Source organism: Lichenostomus cassidix, chromosome 24, assembly GCF_008360975.1.
Source record: "Lichenostomus cassidix isolate B80296 chromosome 24, HeHo_3.0, whole genome shotgun sequence".
NCBI classification, from domain to species: domain Eukaryota; kingdom Metazoa; phylum Chordata; class Aves; order Passeriformes; family Meliphagidae; genus Lichenostomus; species Lichenostomus cassidix.
Window position 1 is genome coordinate 4,937,105 of NC_139504.1, and position 11,719 is coordinate 4,948,823.

At 65.2% G+C, this 11,719-nt stretch overlaps 2 protein-coding genes across 3 annotated transcripts; both read left to right on the top strand.

The window, feature by feature from the left end:
• Positions 1 to 517: 517 nt before the first annotated feature.
• MFRP (membrane frizzled-related protein) lies at positions 518 to 4,635 on the top strand. Its single transcript, XM_085081731.1, has 13 exons — positions 518 to 571; positions 660 to 771; positions 971 to 1,099; positions 1,408 to 1,569; positions 1,641 to 1,884; positions 1,966 to 2,096; positions 2,219 to 2,344; positions 2,462 to 2,538; positions 2,659 to 2,807; positions 2,986 to 3,116; positions 3,539 to 3,673; positions 3,799 to 3,926; positions 4,009 to 4,635. Exons 1-13 carry the CDS (start codon positions 518 to 520, stop codon positions 4,231 to 4,233), a joined length of 1,803 nt encoding a protein of 600 aa, XP_084937857.1. The 3' UTR covers positions 4,234 to 4,635.
• A 1,366-nt stretch (positions 4,636 to 6,001) lies between these two features.
• On the top strand, positions 6,002 to 8,380 carry C1QTNF5 (C1q and TNF related 5). Of its 2 annotated transcripts, none has more exons than XM_085081891.1 (3): positions 6,002 to 6,106; positions 6,839 to 7,067; positions 7,573 to 8,380. In XM_085081891.1, the coding sequence occupies exons 2-3, from the start codon at positions 6,854 to 6,856 to the stop codon at positions 8,088 to 8,090; spliced, it is 732 nt and encodes a 243-aa protein (XP_084938017.1). In that variant the 5' UTR covers positions 6,002 to 6,106; positions 6,839 to 6,853; the 3' UTR covers positions 8,091 to 8,380. The 2 variants fall into 2 exon arrangements, with proteins under 2 accessions (XP_084938017.1, XP_084938018.1); XM_085081892.1 differs by having other exon boundaries at positions 6,061 to 6,106; positions 6,810 to 7,067.
• Positions 8,381 to 11,719: the final 3,339 nt, after the last annotated feature.

Sequence of the window (11,719 nt, forward strand, 5' to 3'; positions counted from 1 at the left end):
AGGGACACGCTCAGCCCCGGGTCCCCAACACAGCCCCTGCAGTGCTGCCCTGAGCAGTGAGGAGCCTGGAGACAGCTGCAAAACCCCTGTGGGCACCCCACAAGCAGGGTGCCGTTGGGATGGGCTCCCCGCGGGGTGGGTGCGAGCACTCATTCCCCTTTAAGGCGCTGGTTCTCCGTGCCAGAGCCTGACCTCGGCATCCTCAGCTGAGCTGGATTAACGGGGCGAGGGGGAAGGGGCCTGCAGAGGGGACTCGGGCTGCTGCCTCCCGGGGCTCCCGCACTCCCGGCACGGCGGGCATGGCCCTCGGGCGGGCTCCGGCGCGGGGCTGGCACCTGTAGAGCTGGCACTGCCACCACCCCCGGCCCGGAGCGTGGAGCAGGGGTCCCCACGCCGCCCCGGGGCCCATGGGGACAGCTGGGGAGGGGCGGGCGGTGGGGCAGGGGGCTGTGCTGGGGGGCACAGGGCGCTGGGCAGGATTTTAGCCAGGCTGCGCCGGGAACCGCCGCCTGCTGCCATGAAGGACTTCACCGAAATCACGCTTTGCCCTGAGGCTCTGGACGGCAGCAAGGTAGGGCTGGGGGTGTGGGTGCTGCTGAAGGTCCCCACATCCCCACCCATGGGTCCCCAAGGTGCCACCCGCGCTCGCTGTCCCACAGACCGAGTTCTGCAACCCCGTTTTTGAGGGCGAGGAGCCCCGGGCAGCACCGAGCGTGGAGCACCCGCCGGACAAGGATGGGACCGGCCCTGCACCACGCCGGGACGGCCTCGGTACAGCCTGGGGGTTGTAGCACACACCCCTGTCCGTGGGGCTAGCAGCAGGGTGGTGGGCTCTGGGGCTGCTTGGGGACACATTAGCACCGCGGGGACAAGAGGTGGGAACGTGTCCAGCCGGGGCTGAGCCAGCCGTGCAGGGAAGGGGGGTATGGCTCAGCGACACCCCGGCCCTGCCCGCTGCCCTCGCCTCCAGGCCACCAGCTCTGGGGACAGGTGGGCAGGAAGTACCGCGCCGACTGCAAGTTCACCTGGCTCTGCGTGGCTCTGATGAGCACCGTCCTGCTCTTCCTCATCGCCCTCCTGCTCGGCATCGTCATCCACCGTGAGTGCCGAGCTGGGAGGGGTGTGCGTCACAGAACCGGCTCAGAGGGGGACAGGGACACTCGGAGGACATCTCGGGGTCTGCCCACTGTGGGAAGAGTGACCCCATGCATAGGAGCAAGGGGGATTTCCATGTCGCAGGGATGTGACAGAATCACTGCCCCTGGGAGAGCTGTGGGGTCCCCTGGGCGCTGCACACCTGGGTAGGGTGGGAGCACAGGGCTGGGTGGGCTTCCTAAGCCCCTGCCCTGCACTGCAGCCATCCCTCCCCGCCGGGGCTGAGCACTGCCTGCTCTTCCCTGGGCACAGAGCTGACGTCCCCACACCCACCCGGCGCCCCGGCCACAGCCCTGCCCGCCCGTGGCACTGCCACCGCCACCACCGCACCCACCCGAAGGGACCCCCCGGCCCCCAAAACAGCTGCCACCCCAACCGAGAGCTGGCTGCCCACAGCCCGCACAGCAGCGCCGGGTAAGTCCCATGCGGGGCAGTGTTTTGGGGTGGGGATGCTCTGCTGCAGCTCACGCTGTTGCCTCGTTCAGCCTGCGGAGGAACCCTGAGGGGCCCCGAGGGCTCTTTCAGCTCCCCCAACTACCCCAGCCCCTACCCCCCCAACGTCCTCTGCATCTGGCGCATCGAGGTGGGCACCGGCCTCGCCATCCAGCTGAGGATGGAGACGTTCAGCGTGGAGGGCACAGCCTCCTGCCTCTTCGACCGCCTGGAGCTCCACGAAGAGCAGGGCGCCGGCGGCACAGCCCCCGCCCCAGCCAGGGGGGGCCCGACCAGGTAGGGTCCCTCACCCCTGGGGAGGTGGCAGTGCAGCTAGGAGGGGGCAGCGAGCGGTGCCAGCCCTTGCTGTGCCCCCAGGTTTTGTGGCAATGTGCCTCCCCCGACCTTCAACACCAACTCCAACCGCCTGCGGGTCACCTTCGTCTCCGACAGCAGCGTGGGCGCCCAGGGCTTCAGCGCCCGCTACCGCGCCGTGACCCCCGCCGAGAGTGAGTCCCCCCAGCCCAGGGCACTGCCAGCGTCCCTCAGTGCTGGCAGGCGGTGGGGACAACCAGCGGGGAGGGCAGGGTGGCCGCTGGAACCTCCCATCAGCCTGGGTGTGTTCGCGCAGAGAGCTGCGCCTGGGACGAGCACTTGTGTGACCAGGGGCTGTGCCTCCAGCTGGGCTTCGTGTGCGATGGCTTCCACGACTGCACGGACAAGAGCGACGAGGCCAACTGCAGCCTGAAGCACAAAGGTGCGCCGGACAGACCCCACCTGCAGCCCCTGCCGCACACGGGGATGGCGGGGAGAGGGGAGGTGGAGGGAGGGGAGAGGGGCAGGGGTCAATCTAGGGGTGTGTGTGTCCCTCCAGAGTGTGGGGGGCCGCTGACCGCCTTGGATGGGCACTTCTCCACGCCGAACCACCCGCAGCCGTACCCGCACCAGCAGGTGAGCGAAGGGATGCTGCGGGAGCGCGGCGAGGGTGAGGGAGGGCGGGGAGGAAGGCAACCTGGGAGGTGGCCCTGCCCAGCTTCACGGGTGTCGCCGGCTGCCCCCCCCGCCCCGCAGCTGTGCCTCTGGCAGATCTCGGTGCCCCCGGGCCACGTCATCGACCTGCACTTCCACAACTTCAGCCTGGAGTCGCACGAGGACTGCAGCTTCGACTTCGTGGAGGTGCACGACAGCGCGGGCACGGGGGCCGCCAGCCTCATGGGCAGGTACAGTCACCCCGACATCCCCAGCCCTGCTGCGCCACCCTGGGGACACCAGCGCCATGGCTCACCTGGGGAAACTGAGGCACGGGGCTGGCTGGTGGGGAGCAACCACCAGGAGACAGGGTTTGGGGAGGTGCTGGTCAGCCCCTCGACCCCAACCCTCTTCCCATGACCTCGGCAGGTTCTGTGGCCACCAGCTGCCACCCACCCTGACCTCCTCACGGCACGTCATGACCGTCCTGTTCGTGGCAGACGAGGGAGTAGCCGATGATGGGTTCTTTGCCACCTACCAAGCCCGCAATGCCACAGAGAGTAGGTAGCCAAGCAGGGGCACAGCCTGCCCAGGGGGCTGTGCTGTCACCATCCTTGGGGGGCTCCAAGGCCAGGCTGGATAAAAACCTGGAGAAAACAGCTCTTGCTGCACAGCTGACCCTGCTGGGAGCAAGAAGTTGGGCTAAAGGTCCCCGGGGTCCCTTCTCACTTGAATGATCCTATAACCTATAGGATATCCTATTATCCTGTTGATCTTAGCACTGGGAATGTGACCTAGAAGGGCTCACCTGCACAGAGGAATGATCCATGACCTGAGGGCTGCCCCTAAATAACCCGGGAATTTGGGATGTCCCTAAGCTGCACCTGCCAGATCCCCCGGCCAGTGACCATGCAGAGCAGACGGGGTGGTCATCATGGGAACAGGCTAGCTCCCAGCCATGCCCTGCCCTCTCACCTTCCAGAGACCTGCAGCCCCGCGGAGTTTTCCTGCGGGAACGGCGAGTGCCGGGCGCTGGAGTCAGTGTGTGACGGCTGGCACGACTGCCCCGACGGCACTGACGAGCTCAACTGCACCGGGGTGTCCTACCCGGCCTTCGGTGAGTGCCACCCCCGCGTGCCCCACCCAGCACTCGCCCACCCTGAGCCCAGCTGGCCAGGCGGCTGGCACAGCCGGTGTGCAGCACTGTCGCTGTCACAAGGGAGTCCCCTCGCCCTTCGGCAGGGTCTGTCTGCGAGCCCGTGAAAGTGGAGATGTGCCTGGGGCTGGGCTACAACGCCACCTCCTTCCCCAACATCTGGCTGGCCATCCCGGACCAGGAGGGAGCGGCCGAGGTGCTGCAGGACTACCAGGTGAGCTGCCCGGTGAGGCTCCCGCGGGGCTGCCCTCGCCACAGCCAGCCAGGCTCACACCGCTGTCCCCGCTGTCCCGCAGACCCTGATGGAGCTGGCGTGTTACCAGCACCTCCGCCTGCTCATCTGCAGCCTCTTCGTGCCCAAGTGCACCCCGGACGGGGGAGTGCTGCAGCCCTGCCGGGCAGTGTGCCTGGCGGCCGAGCTGCGCTGCAGGCAGTCCCTCGGGCTCCTCGGCATCCTCTGGCCCATCAACTGCAACATCCTGCCCGACTCCAACGACCCCGTAGAGTGCTTCCAGCCCTGAGCCCGCAAGAGGAGAGGAGCAGGGGATGAAGCCCCCCTCCCCACCCCAAAAGTGCCGCCCATCCTCTTCCTGTTGTAAATACCCAGCTGCTGGTTAATACCTCACCTGCCCTGGGGTCAACCCCTCTGCCCAGGGCTTGGCTCGGTGCCTGGATGCCACGGGCTTGCCCACAGCTCCAAATCCCTAGAGAGCAGGTGACAGATCCCACAGGGAAAGGCTTGTGCTGGAGGGGCTGTGCCCACAGGCAGGAGATGTGCTGGGGGCACCAAAAAAAGGGTTAATGCTCCCCAAACGGAGCAAGGCTGGGCAGAGGTGAGCCAGGCTGCACGAACAAGAGCCCAGGCCTGCCAGCGTCCCACAGCCCCAAAGCCTGCAGAATAAACAGTGTGAGCAGCTGACAAAGCCAATGGAGAAGGTGACTCGTTTGGGGACGTCTGTGGGGGGGTGGTGCCAGATCCTAGGGGAAACTGAGGCACGGGCCAAGGGAGGGAAGCCCAGGGATGGGGGATCTGAACAGGGATGGAGGGGCAAATGGGAGACTGCAGGGGTGAATGGGCAGCTGGCTGTGCCCTTGCAGGGTCCCTGGGAGACGGATAGGTCTCAGAGGGGTCCAGTTGGTGGCCCCATGGTGCAGGGAAGAGATCCTGCCCCACCAAGAGCTGTGACCCTGCTGGCTGAGCTGGCTGAGCTGGCTGAGCTGGCTGTGCTGGCTGGAGGCCACCCTGGTGGCCACAGGCCTGGCAACACCCATGGCCACAAACCAGCATCCAGCTGGCCAAAAACAACAATCCCTTCACACCTTGGGACAGAGGAGACTGGCAGCTCCCTGCCACCACCCAGCCTGGCCACGGGCATCCAGCTCTGGAAGGAACATTTGGCAATGCCACCCACTCCACTGCGGGGACAGGGATGAGAGAGACAGCAGTGCCATCCTGCTTCCCGCTGCCCTGAGTGTGTGGGGAAGTCCCCAGCCCAGCTGGGGTCACTTGGAGCAGGACCCACTCGTGCCAGCACTGCTCTGCCCCTGTACCCAGCGTGGCACTGCCACTCCCACCCAGCTCAGGGGGTTGGAACCTCCCAGCTCCTTTGCTCCCTGCATGTCCCAGCTGCTGCCCAGCACGGGGACTCCCCCAGCCGCAGGCCCGCCCGGCTGGCCAGCATGTGACCGTGTCCCTTGGACGCACTCGGCGCTGGAACAAGTTAAAGGCTAGCCGGGAGCGCCTCGAAAGCTCTGCCACGTGCTCCGCGCTCCCCAGGGCCAGCCCTGCCTCCTGGCACGGGCACAGCACTGCTCTGCCTGCGCTTCCACCTGCCCTGCACGCTCAGCCCAACGTGCTGGGACCGCCCAGATGGATCCCGTGCCTTCCCAAGGGTGCTCCCCGGGCTGGCACTGCCACGCTGTGCATGCTCTGTCATCCCCTTTGCCTCAAATCGGCTGCCAGTGAAGGCACCAGCACACCTCTTCCTTCTGCCGCTCCGACCCTCCCTGCCCCTGCTGGATTTCCCTCCCTCAGCCTTTATTTTCTTTCCCTCTGCTGCCTGTTTTCCCTGTTTTCCTCCCCTCCATCCTGCTGCCCGGGTGCCCAGCAGTGTCCAGCTGAGGTGGTTCACAGCCTGTGCCTCCTCTCCCTTCCCCCTGCTTACAGCACTTCCGACATCATGGGATTATTTTTCTTTTTCCCCTTGTCTTGTAGCTTTTGGCTCCCAAGGCCCTTGATTTCCTTTGGAGTTTGGGAGGAGAGACGTGGGGAGGAGGGGGGGTGGAGAGGCTGCCTCTCTTAGGGCCTTCGTCAGAGCGAAGTGGCCAGGAAGAGCTTCAGCCCTTCCACACCAGAGAGCAGCGAGGTCCCGGGACAGGAACCGTGGGATCACAGTGAGTGGGAATACCCAGCCGGGGGGAGCTGGGACTCCCTGGCTTCCTGGCTGCGGCGCCTGGGCGGAGGAGAGACACTTTTCTCCTCCTTTTCCTCTTTGTTGCAGTCGCGGAGGGGGAAGAGAGAAGATTTCTGGGTCAAGGCCACGGGGAGGGGGCCAGCGCTGGCCGCGGGGCTCAGCTTTCCCCGCGCTGCCGTGGGAAGGGCTGGGGGCAGCGCGGACAGGGGGGTGGTCCGGCAGCGGGGTGGTCCGGCACGGCCGGGGATGCTGCAGCCGCGGGGAGCCGGCCGGGAGTGGAGCGGAGCCGCCGGGATGCTGCCAAGGGCAGGGCCACGGCACAGCCCCGAGCTGCCGCCCCACCACGCACCCCCCAGGGAAGCAAACCCCACCCCAGGCACGCCCGCAGCTCGCCAGCTGACAGCCCTAAATCCCCCTGGCACGATGGGGCAGTGCCCGCCCCAAAGAGCCCCCAGGCACACATACAGAGCCCCCGACCCCTCCCCAGCCCCCGGCCCCACACGCTGTGAGCTGTCACAGGGTGCTGTGGTGGCACACGGGCCGTGGGGATGCTGTGGCAGGTGCAGACAGCACCGGGGCCTCGCTGAGGGGAGAAGATCAAAAGGCAAAGGGAAAAGGAGGGGGAATGTCCCCTGCTGACCCCCCGGCACTCCCCACCAAGCGCTCTTCACTGCTGTCCCCAGAGTTGTGATCCTTCTCTGCCTGCTTCCAGCCCCTGCAGGACAAGATGAAGGAGCTCTTCCTCCTCTTCCTCCTCGGGCTCGTCACCAGGTCCTTGCAGATCGAGGACAACAAGATCCCGGGGCTGTGCTCAGGGCAGCCGGGCATCCCAGGGACCCCGGGCCTGCACGGGGGCCAGGGTTTGCCAGGCAGAGACGGACGAGACGGCCGGGATGGGGCCACGGGGCTGCCGGGGGAGAAGGGCGAGATGGGCCCTCCTGGTAAGAAAGGAGATATCCCAGCTGGGGAGGGGAATCTGCCGTTCCCTGCCTGTGGGGAACACCCTCATGACAGGGGATGATTCCTGCATGCTGGCACAAAATGCCAGACTGAGAGCGAATCCTGCAAAAGTGTCCCTTCCATGCCACCCCTTTGGTCCTGCCTGTGGTGCTCCTGTGCTCTTGGAAAAGGCAGCAGCTCCCTGCCACTGCTAAAGCTGCATTTGTCCCCATCCCTGATGTCACCCCTCTGTTCCAGCCCTGCTTTAGGAAGGACCATCACTAATAAGGTGGCATTATCCCTGCCCTGCCTCCTGGGCTGGGGTTTCTCCCAGCCTGTGAGGACTTCTCCAACAATTGTTGATGCTGTGCCAACTTCTCTCATGCACCCAGCCCTCCCCAATTGTGCCATGGCAGGGAATCCCTGGTGGGACTGGGACGGGGCAGGAGGGATGGAGGAGCTCTGTTGGTGACTTAGAGGTAACTCTGCCCGTCCTGCCTGCCCCAGGAGTGCCCGGTCCCCGCGGGGAGGTGGGCAGCCCCGGCGTGGACGGGCTGCACGGCGAGAAGGGCGCTCAGGGCGAGTGCGCCGTGGCTCCTCGCTCAGCCTTCAGCGCCAAGCGCTCCGAGTCCCGCAGCCCTCCCCTGGCCGACCAGCCCATCCTCTTCGACGTGGTGCTCATCAACGAGCAGGGCCACTACGACCCCACCACGGGCAAGTTCACCTGCGAGGTGCCGGGCTTGTACTACTTCGCCGTGCACGCCACGGTGTACCGCACCAGCCTGCAGTTCGACATCATGAAGAACGGCCACTCCATCGCCTCCTTCTTCCAGTACTACGGCAACTGGCCCAAGCCCACCTCGCTCTCGGGGGGCACCCTGGTGCGCCTGGAGCCCGAGGATGAGGTGTGGGTGCAGGTGGGCGTCGGGGACTACATCGGCTTCTACGCCAGCGTCAAGACGGACAGCACCTTCACCGGCTTCCTCGTCTACTCCTACTGGCAAAACTCGGCCGTGTTCGCCTGAGCCCGCGCTCGGCTGCGGATGGGGCCGGGAATGTGCCCCTTCCCAGCCACCAGAGTGGTGGGAGCCCGGGCAGAGGGACCTCTGTCCTGCAGTGTCCCCTCTGCCATGGCGGGGGTGGCGGGGAGCACCCCTGGAGCGGCGCTGGGTGAGAGCTCGCTATTATTTCGGGAGCCCACTACGGTGCGCGGTCCCTGCTGCTCCCCAGGGCAGGGCGAGCCGGGCTGCGGGGCCAGGAGCCCTACCCGCGGGACCTGTCCCATCCCTAGCCTCAATAAAGGGCTGCTCAGCCACGCGTGTGCCGCCTGCCTGTGCGACCCTCGGCGTGCGGGAGCCCCGACAGAGGGAGGGGGCTGAGCAGCCCTGCCTGGGGGTCCCCGGGCCGGGAAACGGAGTGCCGGAGCCACCGTTCTGTGGTGTCCCCGCAGGGCCAGCGGGAGCCACTAGATGGTGGCATCGGCGTCCTGGAGCCAGGAGCGCAGCGCTGCGACAGCCCCCGGCACCTCCCCAAGGCTGGGGAGGGGGGAGCGCGGCAGGACCACCCCCGGGACCCCCCCAGGACCGAGCCTCGCCGGATGGGAGGGTCCCGATGCTGTCAGGGCCACCCCAGGGGGAGCGGATTGCCCATTCCGGGGGTGGCTCGTCAGTCCCCGAACGGGGCTTGCGGAGCCCCCCGTGCCCGCCCCCCGGCCCAGTGTGAAAGCGGTGACCTGCCGCTGGGAAAGGGCTCTATTTTTAGCGGAGCAATGAAGAGCTTCCTCATTCCTTGCCCGAAATAGGTCCCAGAGGGGACCAGCCGGGGAGGGGGCTCTTGGCCAGCGGCCGAACCCATTAGCGGGCTTGGGACGCTGCCCTGCCCCGCTGTAGGATGCCGGTTGGGACTGGCTTTTCTCCTGGCCGTGCCAGGGGGACCGTGCTCTGCTCAGCAGTCCAGAACCCTCTTACACAGCCGGACAGCCACCCCTTCCCTGCCTCGGATCCCCCACTGCCCCCCATCTCTGCTGGATGGCCCCTCAGGGCTAGGGCTGTGCCCATGGGGATGAGCAAACCCCGTGTCCCTGCTCACTGGGGCTGCAGCAGGCTGGCAGCAGCCGTGGGGACACCTGGGTACCCCTGGGGACACCTGGGTACCCCTGCACAGGGCCAGTGCCACCCCAAGGGGAGCCCCCACTCCGGGACTGAGGACCATGGGCAATCAGTGCAACCTGCCTAAGCCACTCCCGACCCGTGGGGACCTGAGGAGGTGCTGGGGGCAGGGGTGACACGGTTGTGCCCCGTTGGGGTGCAGAGGGGCTCTGCTGGAGCCACCCTGCAGCCTCTCAGCCAGTCCTGGGGTTGGATTGCAGCAGAAGCCTCTGTTTGGGTTGGAGATGGCCTTTTCTGTAAGCAGAGCTGCTCAGGGGCAAACACCACCGCAGAGCAGATCGATGGCTATTCTGGGAGGAGGAAAGGGAATTTTCTGGACGAGGTGTGTGGGGGCTGGGAGCATTCCCTGGTCCCTGTCACGGTGTAGGGGAGCAGGGTCAGCACAGGAGTCCACAGTGCTTGGCACAGCAATTTCTGGGCTCTGCTTCCTTTGGGATGCTCTTGGTTGTGTGGACACTTTGGGGTCAGGGGGACTGCTGCTGCCTAGGGAGGATGAGGAAGACAGTAAGGAATGAATAAGGGAAAGGGAAGGAGAACCACAAGAGTCTTTATAAGTTTCTAGTAAGCTCCAGCTGCCTTTGATGAGCTCTGCCAGCTTCCCCCTGAGGAAGGAGAGCTTGGAGGCCCTGTTCCAGCTGAGCCCAGGTTAGGGAGGGGCCAGCAGCCCTCAGCCAGGGCAAGTGAGAAGCCTATATAAGAGCCAGGCTGAGCCCACACAGGTGCTGCAGTACAGCTGACAGAGGCAGCAGTTTGTGCAGAGAGTTGGGCTGGTTTGTTTCGTTTGGGAGTTTTTTTTTTGTGATTGGTTTGTGGGATTTTAGAAACAAAAATAAATGCCAGCACCTCTTCTCACAGCAGATCTCGTGTCCCTGGCACTCCAAGGTCACTGGGGGAGATCAGCAGGCACCAGAGAGGGCATTAAAGAGATCAGCTGGGTCATCTGTGAGGCCCTACAGCTGCACAGTGCTCAATGGGTCAGAGCATGGAAATGTCCCCAGTGGGGAAGGGTGTCCTGGTGACTCCTGGCAGCAGCAGGATGGTTTCTGCTCCACCCAAAATTTGGGGTTATCGCCCAGGTTCAGAGGCCTCATTGCTGACGAGGTGCAGGGAACACTCCAGACATCTTCAGGACTGCTGACCTGGTAAGGAGACCTTTAACCTGGGAATGGGCAGGGGAGGGGACAGTGGGGTGGGCAAGAAAAGGACCACAAGGCTGGATTTTAGGAGAGCAGGCACTGCCTCCTGCAGGGATCTCCTTGGGAGAATGCCATGTCCTTCAGGGATGTCCAAGAGGATGAAAGATCAGTTCCTCCAAACTCCAGTGGACCATCCCAATGAGCAGGAATGGGAGGTGGCAGCATCCCTGTGTTGACCAAACCCTGCCATGGGCTGCTCAGAGGGGCAGCAGAGTGTCCCTCCACGGAGATATTGGGAACCCCACTGTCCCCAGAGCTGCTCCAGGCTGGGTGACCTCGATGTCCCCGAGGCTGCGAGGCACCAGGATCGCTGCGTGTCCAGGGAGCTGATGAGGCTCCCCGTGCTGGCTCGCTAATGAGAGAGCCAAGCTGGTGCTGTGAGCAGCCCAAAGGCCCCCCGTGGCTCTGCCGCTGATCCTCACCTGCTCCCTCCCTCCCGGCCGGGTATCATTCCCGGCTCCTGCTGTGCCACATCTGCGCTCCCGGCTGTCCCGCCCGCTCCCCGCTGTCAGGCAGACCGTGCCTCTTGTCCCCAGGCTGTGACGAGCCCCTCATTAGGGCGGGAGAGCTGCAGCTGGGCTGACAAAGGGATTTTCCCAGCGCCTGGGGGCTCCTGCTTTCAGCGGGCTGCCAGCGCCGACCACCGCAGTGCTCCCAAACTGGGGTCACCCGGCAGCAGCACGCTCCTCCCTCCTTGGGGAAGGGTCTCGGCACTTTGATGAGCTCAGACTCGTGTGGGAGGCTCCCAGGCACGTTCTGGAGCAGGGAATACCCCCGAGGATGGCAGATCTCGTGCTCTGGAGGGGTTTGTGAGCTTTGCTGCTGCCCAGGTAGTGCAGCCCTGCAACAAAACCCAAAGTGCCAGAGCAGGCAGGACTCACTGGTCTGGTGCATTAGCAGCAAGGTGGTTGCATTTTCCTCCTGTAGCTGCTGGCTGTTTGACCAGAGATTGAGCCAAGTGTGTGCAGGACAGCTCCCGGGGGACAGCTGTGTCCTGCACATCCTGTCCTCTCTGGGAAAGCTCAGCCGCAGTGGCCTGAGGTGGCCGAAAACCCTTCCCATCCCCTGCTGGGGATGCTGGGCTGGGAGCACCCTGCTTGTGCAGGGGATGGCTGATTTCCCTGCTGATCACACCCTCCTGCCCCCTCTGCAGCCTCCCCGGGTGCCCAGCCAGCCTCGGGTCACATCCTGGGAGCAAGGGGAGTGCCTCAGTTTGCCCAGTTGTCACCCATGTGCAGCCAGCACTGCCCTCCTCCCCGTGCCTGAGCAGATCTCTGCCTCTTCCTGGCC